At 52.1% G+C, this 12,532-nt stretch overlaps 5 protein-coding genes across 5 annotated transcripts; 3 read left to right on the top strand and 2 right to left on the bottom strand.

Annotated features, from left to right (window-relative positions):
* Window positions 1-1,411: 1,411 nt before the first annotated feature.
* On the bottom strand, window positions 1,412-3,196 carry DACRYDRAFT_100157 (DUF500-domain-containing protein; the record flags this gene model as incomplete). Its single annotated transcript, XM_040767431.1, has 8 exons — window positions 1,412-2,066; window positions 2,117-2,278; window positions 2,334-2,511; window positions 2,562-2,626; window positions 2,674-2,782; window positions 2,835-2,971; window positions 3,024-3,042; window positions 3,098-3,196. 8 exons carry the CDS (start codon window positions 3,194-3,196, stop codon window positions 1,510-1,512), a joined length of 1,326 nt encoding a protein of 441 aa, XP_040628776.1. The 3' UTR covers window positions 1,412-1,509.
* Window positions 3,197-4,009: 813 nt separating this feature from the next.
* Window positions 4,010-5,614, top strand: DACRYDRAFT_22320 (uncharacterized protein). The gene is made up of 5 exons (XM_040772740.1): window positions 4,010-4,192; window positions 4,259-4,444; window positions 4,503-4,608; window positions 4,659-5,052; window positions 5,106-5,614. Exons 1-5 carry the CDS (start codon window positions 4,153-4,155, stop codon window positions 5,358-5,360), a joined length of 981 nt encoding a protein of 326 aa, XP_040628775.1. The 5' UTR covers window positions 4,010-4,152; the 3' UTR covers window positions 5,361-5,614.
* A 79-nt stretch (window positions 5,615-5,693) lies between these two features.
* Window positions 5,694-6,974, bottom strand: DACRYDRAFT_116306 (uncharacterized protein; the record flags this gene model as incomplete). Its single annotated transcript, XM_040770178.1, has 6 exons — window positions 5,694-6,132; window positions 6,181-6,253; window positions 6,306-6,430; window positions 6,478-6,515; window positions 6,563-6,810; window positions 6,873-6,974. The coding sequence occupies 6 exons, from the start codon at window positions 6,972-6,974 to the stop codon at window positions 5,705-5,707; spliced, it is 1,014 nt and encodes a 337-aa protein (XP_040628774.1). The 3' UTR covers window positions 5,694-5,704.
* Window positions 6,975-7,676: 702 nt separating this feature from the next.
* Window positions 7,677-9,033, top strand: DACRYDRAFT_94862 (FMN-linked oxidoreductase; the record flags this gene model as incomplete). Its single annotated transcript, XM_040777251.1, has 5 exons — window positions 7,677-7,958; window positions 8,010-8,271; window positions 8,327-8,497; window positions 8,547-8,818; window positions 8,866-9,033. 5 exons carry the CDS (start codon window positions 7,677-7,679, stop codon window positions 9,031-9,033), a joined length of 1,155 nt encoding a protein of 384 aa, XP_040628773.1.
* A 531-nt stretch (window positions 9,034-9,564) lies between these two features.
* Window positions 9,565-10,924, top strand: DACRYDRAFT_116304 (FMN-linked oxidoreductase; the record flags this gene model as incomplete). The annotated part of the gene is made up of 5 exons (XM_040770177.1): window positions 9,565-9,864; window positions 9,915-10,170; window positions 10,224-10,424; window positions 10,452-10,723; window positions 10,778-10,924. Exons 1-5 carry the CDS (start codon window positions 9,577-9,579, stop codon window positions 10,922-10,924), a joined length of 1,164 nt encoding a protein of 387 aa, XP_040628772.1. The 5' UTR covers window positions 9,565-9,576.
* Between the last annotated feature and the right edge of the window lie 1,608 nt (window positions 10,925-12,532).

Raw genomic sequence — 12,532 nt, 5'->3', positions numbered from 1 at the left:
GGGAATGCATCGAGTTGAATCACCCCAGACAGTAATAGTCGCCTTCGACAAAAAAAGTAGACCACAGATAGATACAGGCGAATTCGGAATGCCTAGTTGCATCGTCTCAGACAGCATAGCGAGCGCCGATCACGTCTTGGCATAACTTGTGCATGATATATCGCATACACGCACACCGTTACGCACAGGTGGCCGAGGAGGCACCGATAGATTCATAGCGCTAGGCGGGATTCAGATCAAAGTTCACCAGGTTTCGGCAGCAGCAGTGACACTGGTGAAGAGTCTGGAAAGCACACGTTCGATGGGATCCATGTGACAGACATACGAACGAGAACGAGAATTGTAGCAGCATAGATAGATTTCGTTGGACAGATACTCGATAAAAGCAATAGAATACATCGACCCATTTTTGAAAAATGTCGACGACGACAAGAATAGACGCCCAACAGCGTGGTCGGCCCCTCACGAAGCATCGCGCAGCCACATAACCGATGAGGCTGAATTCACATGGGGAAGGGGGTCTGGCTTTGGACTCGACATTTTTTGGGGGAAGTGCACGGATCACTTCTACCTCCTTTTCAGTTCGAACGAGCAAGACCACACCATGTATGCTGAGGATGCGGTGTGGTGATAGACATAAAGGCTAACATTCACCCCGCCAGAACACAAACACTGGAGGACTCGTTTGCCTTCTCATGGTACCAGCAACACGTGGGCTCTGCATAGGTTCTGTACTGTTCCCACCCTTGGTTTCGATGCGGTCTGCAGAGCGCAGAAGGGGGAATACGCTACCACTTCGAACTACCCAACCACGGCCACTACGACCCGTTCGTCGTTTCTCTCAGATGTAGTATCCCTCTCCCCTCCTGTCCGAAGGCGGTTCATACGCTCTGACACCTGCGTCAAACTGAAGCAACTGTTACCATCAATCTACCCTGTCCTCGACGATCTCTCCCCCCTCAGCACCGCTTAACAACACCGTTCACTCCGCGTGGTCAAGCACTGACAACCTGCCTTCTACGTGCGGCACCGCAGGTTTTCTTTCGCTCTCATGATAAAGGCATAGGAAATATTCTAGTCTACTACTCTCCTCGAGAGGGATAGTTGGACTTTGGCCTCCTCGTGGAAAAAGAAGCCCAGATATTCTCAAGCCGAATGATCTGTGTCTCTGGGGACGTGCCAAAGCCGTAAGTCGCAGAAGAGGATTGTGGCATCCTGACCTCTGTTACGTGTCACAGCTCTGGCTCTTCCGAGCAGGGATGAGATGAGGCGCCCCGGGCGTGTCTAGGAAGGCGGGCTGGGCCTCTTTGGGACGTTGTGCGACAGTTCACGAGTGCTGACGACGGACACTTCCCATTGGCCGAACAGAGTCAAAACTTGGGAATAGAGCGTAGATAAGAAGTCGTTGTGCGTTACAGAATACAATCAGGTTTTGGAAATGTACAATGCTACAAAAAAACATTCTCGCTTTTGACCCAACCAAACGACAGCACGATGGCGCAGGACCGCTCACTGAGCAATACCGAAGTCGCCTGACTTGCGGTCCAGATGCCCGTTAGACTGCTCCGTTGCTGGTAGGTCAGCATACGAGGGCAGTTCGTGCTCGTGCGAATCTTCTGCTGCTTCCTCTTCAGGAATCAACGGGGATGGCACTCGCTCGGAGGACTGGCCGTCCGGATAATTCGATTGGGAGCCAGTGGACAGGCGAGAGCTCGATTGATCGCTCAGATGCCGTGATGGGACAGGGGCGATAAATCGTCTTGGCGGGCGGGGAGGTGCAGGGCTGCCCTTGATGGTAGGGGGAGTGCCAGGAGTGGTGGTAGGTGGGGTTTGGGGGGCGGAAGATGAAGGGGTCTCTTCGTGGACCATAAACTCGTCGTGACTTTGTCGACGGACGTTGATGTGCGGATCTTCGATGCCGAATTCACGCATACGTTCCTCCATTTCTGCCCGTGCAACTTGGTCGTCTTCGTCTTCTGGTTCGCGTTCCAGCCGGCGAGGGGGGGAGTATTCGATCTCACTGGCCGAAGGGCCTGTTGGAATTTGGTCGATCGCAGTCTGGTGGCCTATAACGGGAGTGAGACGAAGCTAGAAGAACCTATTCCGTGAAACTCACCTGAAGCCGCGAGAATGGTCTGATGAAGCGGGGCGCACCATGCAGGAGCATATACGTCTCCGGCCAAGATGTCCCTCGCCTTCACCCCAGGTTTGTGGTAGCTTCTCGCGTTCTCATCGGTCCGCTCAATCATGATGTTTCCATCAACCTGCAGACCACCATCTGTTTGTCACAAGTTTGAGAAAATGCGTCTCGTCCACGAGTGGAAATCACTTGCATAGACCTTTCGACTTCGTGTAGCTCCATACCGGGGACAACTCCTTCCCCGCTTCAAGCATAACGCCGTTCCCTACTGGTCCGGCAGAGACGGCCATCTCTCCTCCAAGTGTCACACGGGGACTGGTGAACGAGTTGAGCGCGGCAGGAGTTCGCAGAATCAGAACGACGTCGTAAACCTATGCATTCCTCGTCAGTCATGTTCACAACCGTATATGGCAATACGTACGTCCGCTCCAGCAAGGAAACCCCATCCCAGAGTGTGTAGCAGGATGCCGGAGGGTGCAGACCACGCTACATCTATGTCAGCATCATTCAATTGAGGAATAGAATGCGCATACATCCGTCTGGTAACTTCGCAATAACGACGCCAGATCCACCGGCACCTGAAATGACGAAACCTGTCCGGAACACAGTGAAGATCGCTAGGCCAGCACATCGATCGATAGCCTGCAACTGTATCAGCATCTCCTATTGCAAACAAGCATGCATGATCACATACAGAAGGGGGGATCTTTCGTATAACCTTTTGCGTCTTCTTACGGTCTTCGAACTTCTCCTCTACATCTGATGCGTCAAGGGTGAAAGTACGAAGAATGCGGGCGGCCTTGATCACTTCGGTTTCGAGTTGTGTTGGGTCTAATTCCTGATTAAGATGCGCATATAGTTGACTTTGAGTGAGGTGGCTCACAAAACGCTTCCATGCCCATCTAGGCGGCGTAAGAACAATGAACAGTGATGGAGGGGTACTTGGTAGAAACACACCTTTGCGACCTGCTTGTTAGTCCAGAAGCCAACATGATCGGCAACCTTGTAGAGGCCGTTCCAAGTTGCCTTGCCTGCGGATTTGGTAGTCTCCCACATTGTGCGACAACAGCAAGTGATTGTCTATCGATACAAGAGCAGAGATGATGATAAGCAAAGGGAATGAGGCGGGCGCGACGCTTAGTCTGGTGCTATATAGCAGGTGGGCTTGTTAGGTTGTAGGGAATCCCGGAGATGGGTTCAGCAGGCTGCGCGTAAGCAAGCCATTAGGCAATGCCCATGACAGCACCGACCTGAACTGTGCGTCCATGCTTCTCGAAGATCGCTCGCACCGCCTCCCGGATGCAATTGCAAAGAATATTTTAGGCATGCATTGCGCTGTATCCTGCCTTTTTTCTCTTCATAACGCTTATAACACGCCCGTCTTAAAAGCAGCCTCTTCTTGGTAGGTCTCCACACTTCTATCTGCTTTCTACGAAGGCGATGGGGGATGTGCGTGGGCCGAGGACGTAGTGGCCCGTATGTCGGTGCGAAGAGCGTCTTGATAGGACTTGGGTGCGGTGCGTTCCTCCATTCTCGACTCTCTGGGTTGGGAAGGCATGACCCTGCGTGGTCGTGCCTGTGGAACGGGTCGCAATGTCCGGTCGTACATTTCAGAGAGTTTACAATGAAATCTATGTTTGAGTTCATACACCACAGGATTTGTCTCCTATGACATGTTAGCATTTTCCCGATAGAGACAAAAGCCAAATGATGTTAGTAATTCTTCATACGGTTATAACTACAGCCTCAGTTGGCCTAGTCCTTTCGTGGCTTTGGGTCCGCTTCAGGGCCGGTCTCGTGACGCGTGGGCGGAAGGGTCTGTGAGAAGGGGGGAAATGCCCTGTTCATTTTTACCCTCGTCTCACCCGTTTTTCAACCCCTCGCGACGACCTCCTCGTCTCCGTCGGTGTCGGCGTCGACTTTGGTATATCAACACCGTCATCTTAGACGGCCAGCTCAATTCTCCCTTCCTATCAGTTATTTCGACGGGGCAGAAATAAAGCTAGGCCACAATGTCGGTGGCTAGCAAGAATCCTTTTGCCCTCTTGGATGGTGCGCATCCACCATCGAAATCAGATTCATCCTCACATTGTTGAAATACCCTTTCTATTCAATCAGATGATGAAACGGTCGAGCAAACATCTGTCGCAGTTGCTGTTCCAGCTTCCGCCGTGAAGCCAAATGAACAGCCTAAGGTCCAGGAAAACCGGTCGAGGCAGACGAACGGTCGTGCACCCCGTACGCCCAGACCCGAGAGGACCGCTGATGGATTTGAGGTGAAGGAGGGCAGGGGCGAGCGGAGAGGTCAGTAACTTGGCAGTAACCAATTTGACTGTTGTTGTACTCATCTACCCTGAACTAGGCCGTGGTGAAGGACGCGGTGAAGGGCGCGGTCGCTCTCGTGGTGGCCGTGGCCGCGGTCGCGGTGGCTTCCAAAATATGGATAGGCACTCCAATACGGGAATCACGTATGTCTCACTTATAATAACCTCTTGAATCCAGTTGACAGGCTTGTCAGCGATTCCCACAAGCAAGTCCACCAAGGCTGGGGTGGTGATACCGGTGCTGCCGAGCATGCTGCTGAGACTGAGGGCGCAGCGGATGCCATCAAAGAGGAGGCTGCTCCTGAAGCCGCTGTGAACGGCCAGGAGGCTCCTGTAACCCCAGCTGGTGAGGCTAAGCCCACCGAGGAGGCGGAAGGAAAGCCCCGCGTCGAGGAAGAAGAGGACAATACCGTCTCCTACGATGAATACCTCAAGAAGCAAAAGGGCACCCCTGGCGTTCTCGACAACCTCATCCCCAAGTTAGAAGTTCGCCAGGTTGGAGAAGGCGAGGGCTACGAGGATGGTGTCCTTAGCCGCGGCGGTGCCGAAGTACTCAAGAAGGAGGACCAGGCATTCTTCGCCGGAAAGGTTTGTGCCTCACATTTCAATCCTCTAAGAAGGTATTCTGACCGACCTGGCAGACTAAGAAGGACCCCGTGTCCAAGCCGAAGAAAGAGAAGCCCGTCATGATTGAGATCGACGCTCGCTTCGCACCAGTCGAGCGCGGTGGTCGCGGTCGCGGTCGCGGCGGTGAGCGGGGCGGCCCCCGTGGTCGGGGTGAAGGCCGTGGACGTGGCGGTGCCGGCGCTCCCCGTGGCCGTGGTGTTTCTCGCGGTGGTGCTGGCCGGGGTGTCGATGTCGATGACGCGGCTGCGTTCCCCTCGCTGACCGCATGACAAGCACCCACTCCAAGAAATGCCTACCTGCTTCATCCGATCGAGTAGAAGCATCGAGCGACTGTACCGCAAAAGGGGACTCGATATCTAATGACTGATTCTGACTATCGCCGATGTTCCCCCGTTTCTGTTTTTTCCCCTGCTTGTTTTCTCACTCGAGTTTCAACTTTTGCACACAATATGCATGGTACCAGTGTTCCATTCGTACGTTTTGGGTTGTCTCCCGTGTTATGAAAGTAAATCCGATCTCGTGTGCACTGCTTTATCATTGAATCCCGCGTGTGATGTCTACTCCGATACAAATAATGTGTGGTTATCGGCTACAAGATATGGTCGCGGTTGTTCTAGAGCGTCGACTTGTTCAGCGGATCATTGACGCCATTCTTCGGCTTGCCATTCGCTACCCAGTCTCTGAAGTTACTGATCCCCTCCAGCTCCGTGTCCACACGCAGCCTAACGGTCGCCGACCCATGATGAGGGAAGAGTGCCGCCCTCTCGCACTCCAACAGATACGGCTGGATCTTCGGTTCCTCCTCGAAGACGTCGAGTCCTACACGGGAGAGCTTCTCCGATCGCAGGGCGTCGCAGAGCGCTTTCTCGTCGATCACCGACCCTCGAGACGTGTTCACGATCATTGCTCCATCTTGCATCTTGGCGAACTCAGGTGCACCCAGCAAGTGCCGGGTTGCGGGGTTCAGCGGACAATGCACGGTGATGAGGTTTGACTGCGAGAGAAGGTCGTCGAATGAGACGTAGGTTGCACCGCCTTCCTCTGCAAACGTATGAGCATTGACTCCAACCACAAAGAAGGTGGGCTCACCTGCCGCAGGAAGAGGTGCACGGTTGTTGTATATGACCTTCATCCCTAAAGCCTGAACCTTGTTCCTGACAAGCTATGACACATCAGCTCCCCGCCAAAAATGAAGATTCGATCAGGTAACTCACCTTACCGATCGAACCCATGCCAAGGATGCCGACTACGAAACCTCGCGCATCGGGGGTGAGCACATTGTTCCCTTTCCATTTACCAGCTTTGGTAGATGCCATAAGCGAGGTCGCATGTCGGAGGCCTGAATATGTATTGGCAACTTCCACGGCGATTAGCGAGGAGACGTACATATGAGGATAAGCGTTACTGCCGTTGTTGCGGTGGTGCTGTCATTCCGGTCAGGGTGAACCAGGAGCCACCGGGACGCACTCACTCCGACACCGACTCTGGGGTATTGCAGTACCACGCGCCTACACTCTCGAGCCACTTAGTATCGACCGTATCATACCCCGCGCCAATGCCGGTGACGAACTTGAGTTGACCCTTGAGAGGGCCTAGGAGCTCCTCGTTCACGGGTCCCTTCTGAGCACCGAAAGGGAACATGACTGCATCATATCCGCCCTCTTCAGCAGCTGATTTCACAGCGGCAATGAACTCTTCGCGAGTGTTGGCATCAACCATCTAGACGCCAGCAGTCATGGTAAGCAGGCCCGATATATTGCCTAGCAAAGAGCCCGGCTGACCTTGAGCTTGAACTCCTTCGCCAACTGATCATACTCCTTCTGGGTCTCCTTCGGCACTCCCAGCACGAGAATGCCATGTTCCTGCTGCGCTGAAGGGGACATTGTGCAGTTGTGAGAGGGGGATGACGAGGAGAAAGAAGATACGAGTCTTCGGGTCATCGCCCCGAGTCCCGGTGTAGAGAGGTGGCATGGCCGACGATTAGCAAGGTGAATAAGAGTGGCTGTGTGAGATGGAGGTGGACGAAACGGGACATGATTAAACCGGTAATTCAACAGAGTGCGTGGGAAGCGTGACATCGTCGAATGTATCAACGCAAATCGTGCAAAATATTTGCCATGGAATGGTAGGAAATGAGGTATAAGTCAAATCGCGACAAAGATCACATCCATCTGGCCAGGTTGCATACCTGTGTGTGTGGTGAGAATGGAAGGCAGCCAGCGTGCGGCTTATCGGCACTCAGGCACCGAGAACCCTGAGCTTTCTTCCTGTCCACCAACTCATTATTAGCAGTTTCTTCGACAGGGCCAATGAATGGTTACACGACCGCTTACCACCGTATCACAAGACAAAAGTCAATGCGTTGCACCACCGGTCCCTGAGATGATTCAACTCCAACTTACCTAAGCTGAACCGTCGGCCAAGCCCCACGAGCCAGCATGGGTATATATTGAGGCGGCGGTGAAAGTTGGCCAAGGCAACGATAGCGACTCCCTGGGGGATATCAAGGCTGTTTGAAAAGTCCTTCAGTGACCTCTGCAACCACAGCTTCGTCGACCTTCTGGACTGTCTAATTTCCGCTGATCATGGGCGAGCTTTCTCGTCGCTTGGCCAAAACGGCTCTTTTCACCCCCCTCAAGGTGGGCAACATCCAACTCCAGCACCGGGTCGCCCTCGCCCCTTTGACGCGCAACCGCGCACATCCGGATGGGACGCCGAGCGAGATAGCGATCACGTACTACAGTCAGCGGGCGAGTTTTCCTGGGACGCTCCTGATCACCGAAGGAACATTTATTGCCCCGGAGGCTGGCGGGTTGGCTTGCGCCCCGGGAATCTATACGGAGAAGCAGATCGCTGCCTGGAAGAAGGTATACTCCCTCAATTTTTTGGCCGTTGCAAATCTCTCACCAGTGGGGTAGATCACTGACGCGGTTCACTCGCGCGGCTCCTTCATCTTCTGCCAGTTGTGGGCACTCGGCCGTGCCGCCAGCGGTTCACTCCTGAAGCCCCATGGTTTTGATGTGATCGGCCCCTCGGCAATCCCCATCAAGTCCCCTAGGGCTGACCAGCCTCGCGCGCTTAGGACCGAGGAGATTCCCCACTGGACTGGGTTATATGCACAGGCCGCCAAGAACGCGATGGCAGCCGGGTTTGACGGGGTCGAGATCCACGGAGCGAACGGTTCGTTGTTGGACTTTGACGATGTGAGGGGTGCTGACGGAGGTGGTTGCCATAGGCTACCTTGTAGACCAGTTCATTCAGGACGTCTCGAACGATCGCACGGATGAGTACGGAGGATCCATTGAAAACCGAGCAAGGTTTGCGTTAGAGGTCATCGATGCGATAACGAGCGCCGTAGGGCAAGAGCGCACTGGCATCCGCGTCAGCCCCTGGAGTCCGTTTCAAGGTGAGCCATCATAGTCTGTTCCTCGATGCGCTCGGTTGACGAGAGATAGATATGCGCATGGCCGACCCTAAACCTACGTTCTCCTACCTGGCACAGGAAATCAATTCCCGTTATCCCAACTTCGCCTATCTCCACGTCACAGAGCCTCGTGTGATTGGCAGTGACGATTGCAAGGTGCCGCCAGAAGAAAACAACAATTTCTTACGCCAGATTTGGAGACCGAAGGTGTTTCTAGATGCTGGAGGGTTTAAGGAGGACGTTGCAGACGTGGTCCCTACCATGGGGGACGTCATCGTTTATGGGCGATATTTCCTCTCCAATGTAAGTCTTTCTCACAGGCGACGTACGCATTGCTGATATGGCTTTAGCCGGACCTTCCGCTCCGTCTGAAAGAGGGAATCCCTTTGTCAAAATATGATCGTCGGACGTTCTATCTGGTTGGTCCGGACAAGACGGAAGGGTACATTGACTACCCTACGGCAGAGGAGCTAGGGGCGTCGAAGATACCACGTTGCGATCTGCCGAGGAAATGCTAAGTGCTGCGCAATGTGGAAGAAACAGACGCATGGACATTAAATGAATATCAACACCTTTGGAAGTACATGCGGACGAGTCTCATATAGTCACGGACTCCCCACAATTGTGCCCATGCATTTACCGTGCGCCTCACGCCGGTTGGTCGATTAATGTTACCGGATATAACACTAGACGGTTAATAACATCAGCGTGGGGACGATTATTTGTAAGACCAGAGGGCCGGACAAAAAGTGGGATGATACGCGGTCCGTTGCGCTATCTCCGATTATCGTTTCTCTATCCACGCGTCCTGGAAACATGGAGCGTGTCTCGCGGAGTATTAGTGACCAGCTTATGCAATGTGGATTGGTAATTATCTTTCTGGCTTTTGATGGATTCTCCTGAGGAACCGTACGGAGTATGGCAATCACCGAAAACAACAATGTGACGAAAATAACATAAAAGGACATCCACTATGTCGGGTGGGTGCGATACACTCAATCACCCTTCAGATCTAATAACCATTCCCTACTAGTTATACTTTCGACTTTCGATGCTGCATAATGGGAGAAGCTGTTAACTCCAGTTCCATTGCAGACAGCGTGCTATTCACGCCTATCCAGCTGGGCCCCGTCACCCTCTCGCACCGGATTGCGATGGGCCCACTGACACGTCACCGGAATTACGCGGATCATACACCAAGTGAAATCGCGTTGACGATGTATACCCAGAGGGCGAGCTACCCGGGGACGTTGATCGTCACCGAGGGTAATTTTTTTGCGAAGCAATCTGGAGGATATCGGCACGTGCCTGGCATCTACAACGAGACACAGATTGAGGCTTGGAAGAAAGTGCGCCTCTTTCTTATCACTGAGCACCCACTTCCTGACCACCAAGGTAGATCACGGATGCAGTCCGTTCTAAGGGATGCTATATGGCTCTCCAGCTATGGTGCCTGGGACGCGCCGCTCTGGAAGAGGTGGCTAAAGACGAAGGCTTCGAGATATTCTCTCCTGGCGACATCCCCCTCCCGGGCCAGAGCAAGCCGCATATGCTCACGATTCCGGAGATCAAGGCATGGATCGAGATCTATACCCAGGCTGCCAAGAATGCTGTTGCCGCTGGATTTGATTTCGTGGAAGTCCATGCTGCGAACGGTACGTCCTACGGGATCCAGGAAGAGATGTTCTGACAATTTGCTGTGCTGAAGGCTATTTCATCGATCAGTTCCTCCACGAAGTATCAAATAACCGAACGGACGAGTACGGCGGGTCGATTGAAAATCGATGCCGGCTTGCCCTGGAGGCTGCCCAGGCTGTGGTGGACATCGTTGGCCAGGAACGTACCGGTCTCCGCATCAGCCCATGGGGAGAGTTCCTCGATCCGTTTTGCTCGCTCTATTATGACGATAGTCAGATCTCTGATTAATAGTGGACAGGAATGAGAATGGACGATCCTATCCCTACGTTCTCCTACCTCGTTCGCCAGTTCAAGGAGCGTTTCCCCAACTTTGCGTATCTGCACGTCACGGAACCGCGTGTCGAAGGTGACGTTGACCGCCAGGACCGGCCCAAGGAGAGTAACGATTTCCTGCGAGAGATCTGGCGTCCGAACGTGTATCTCACCGCTGGGGGCTATACGGAGGACGTCAGGGATGTGATACCGAGGATGGGAGACGTTCTCGTGTACGGCCGTTATTTCATCTCTAACGTTCGTTGAACAATTTTTCTTCGAGATGGAACGCTGATGTGCGGGTTTTTCTAGCCTGATCTCCCCCACCGCCTTAAGAAGGGTATTCCGTTTACTAAATACAATCGGGCTACGTTCTACCTGCACGGTCCTGATAAGACCGAGGGGTACACTGATTATCCCACGGCGGAGGAGCAAGCGCATCTAGTCGCAAAGCAATAGGCACCGAGTGGGTGTATCCCTGTATTTAGAATGTTTACGTAAATGAATTTCCAGAATGATCGAAGAAAAGTATCTAATAATTAATAGCGACCCCCCCCGGTGGCGGTGTAGACAAGCGCACGTGGCATTTGGGGGGTGCTAGACGGGGATGTCGGACCCTGACAGAAATTAGTACATTTCGTATTAGAGTAGTAATACAACTATTAATAAAAATTACCTTAACTACAAAAAAGTGTATAAAGTGTACAAAAGTGTACACCGGATTGTAAGAGCTCGGGTAAGACCCTCAAAAATGCGACGCGGATTTCGGACCCTAGCTCACATTTGTACACTTTCTAATGGTAGGTTAATAAATTTATTAATAATTTTCTGACTACACAAAAGTGTACAAAAAATGTACAAAAAATTGAAACGAAAATTGTGACGCACTCCGGAGGCGCGCGAATAGAATCGCGAAAACATCACGCCCATAGGGTGATTGGATAGGGGGGGTCACTCCCAGGGTCTGTTTCCTACTATGTGGGGAAGAAGGAAGCAAAGCAATAATTGATAGTATCCGGACCCATACAACACAAATAATTAATTATTCACGTTGTTACTGCTGCCACTGTGGAAAAATAAAGTGTGTAATTGTTGAATGTTGGTTGACCCTCGGAAATTAATTGGTATTTTATTTGACTATAGAACACAAGACACACTTATTGATCAAAACAAACAAAAATGTGAACTGTTACACAAAGTGTATTATCATGTAAGTGAATCAGGATTTGAAGGGGATTGCAGGGTATGCTTAAAGGGACCTTAATTGGTGTAGGTCCGAGCCTACAACACCCCACTCTTCACAGAGAAGTGAAGACTGTGCAAGATGTGAAGAAAACTTGACATCACCAAGTGAATGCCATGCCTGCTTGCCCTATGATTGCACCCCCATTCTACAGTGAGTATTTAGCCATCAGAGTGCTAACTTGGAGCACCAGAGACCAGACCCATTACTTCAAAGGCCATTTGGACCTGCTGCCACAAATCTTGCTACTGTCAATGCAGTCCCTATATCATCACTCATTCCTCCTATGCAAATGTTATCTCATCAGCAACATCTTGCTGAAAGGGCTTCTCAGCAGCATCAAAATTGGTCTGCCTCACAGCAAGCCCACAGGGATCATGATTTTGGAATGCCTTTTGGACATCTAGACTTTGTGGAACTGCAGCTGGAAGAGCTCCAGCTACCACATCAAGAAGGAAATGATCTGGGACTTAGAGGGCAAAATAAGCAAGGGCAGAATGAAGTAATTGAGGAAGAACAAAGGCAGCAAAGAGAACTGGAGGCACAAAATGCAATACAAGCATCACAAGTCCCCCATGCATGGCAACCACATGAAGTGCAGCAGTATGCAGAAAAGGCTGCTTGCAATCACCACAAAGCAATTTACCTAGGCAGGATGGATAGGCCCTGTGCCTTCTGTCTTGCTTTACACTTCATTAAAGAATGTGCAGGACACTCAACCATTGCAGAGCCGATATTCACAAAATGCTGTCTACATGGTCAAATACAGCTCCCTGATTTCTTGCCAGTGCCACCAGAGCTAGCAAGACTGATGGCCTGTTAGG

This window comes from Dacryopinax primogenitus (genome assembly GCF_000292625.1).
Source record: "Dacryopinax primogenitus strain DJM-731 SS1 chromosome Unknown DACRYscaffold_9, whole genome shotgun sequence".
In the NCBI taxonomy this organism is placed as follows: domain Eukaryota; kingdom Fungi; phylum Basidiomycota; class Dacrymycetes; order Dacrymycetales; family Dacrymycetaceae; genus Dacryopinax; species Dacryopinax primogenitus.
The sequence above is the reverse complement of the archived record's forward strand: the minus strand, read 5'-3'. Positions and strand labels throughout refer to the sequence as shown.

Bases quoted from the DNA above. Each gene is read 5' to 3' on its own strand.
- DACRYDRAFT_22320 (XM_040772740.1), top strand. From the start codon at position 4,153: ATGTCGGTGGCTAGCAAGAATCCTTTTGCCCTCTTGGATG. The intron at 4,193-4,258 runs GTGCGCATCCAC...CTATTCAATCAG, and splicing joins TCCTTTTGCCCTCTTGGATG to ATGATGAAACGGTCGAGCAA. The intron at 5,053-5,105 runs GTTTGTGCCTCA...CCGACCTGGCAG, and splicing joins AGGCATTCTTCGCCGGAAAG to ACTAAGAAGGACCCCGTGTC.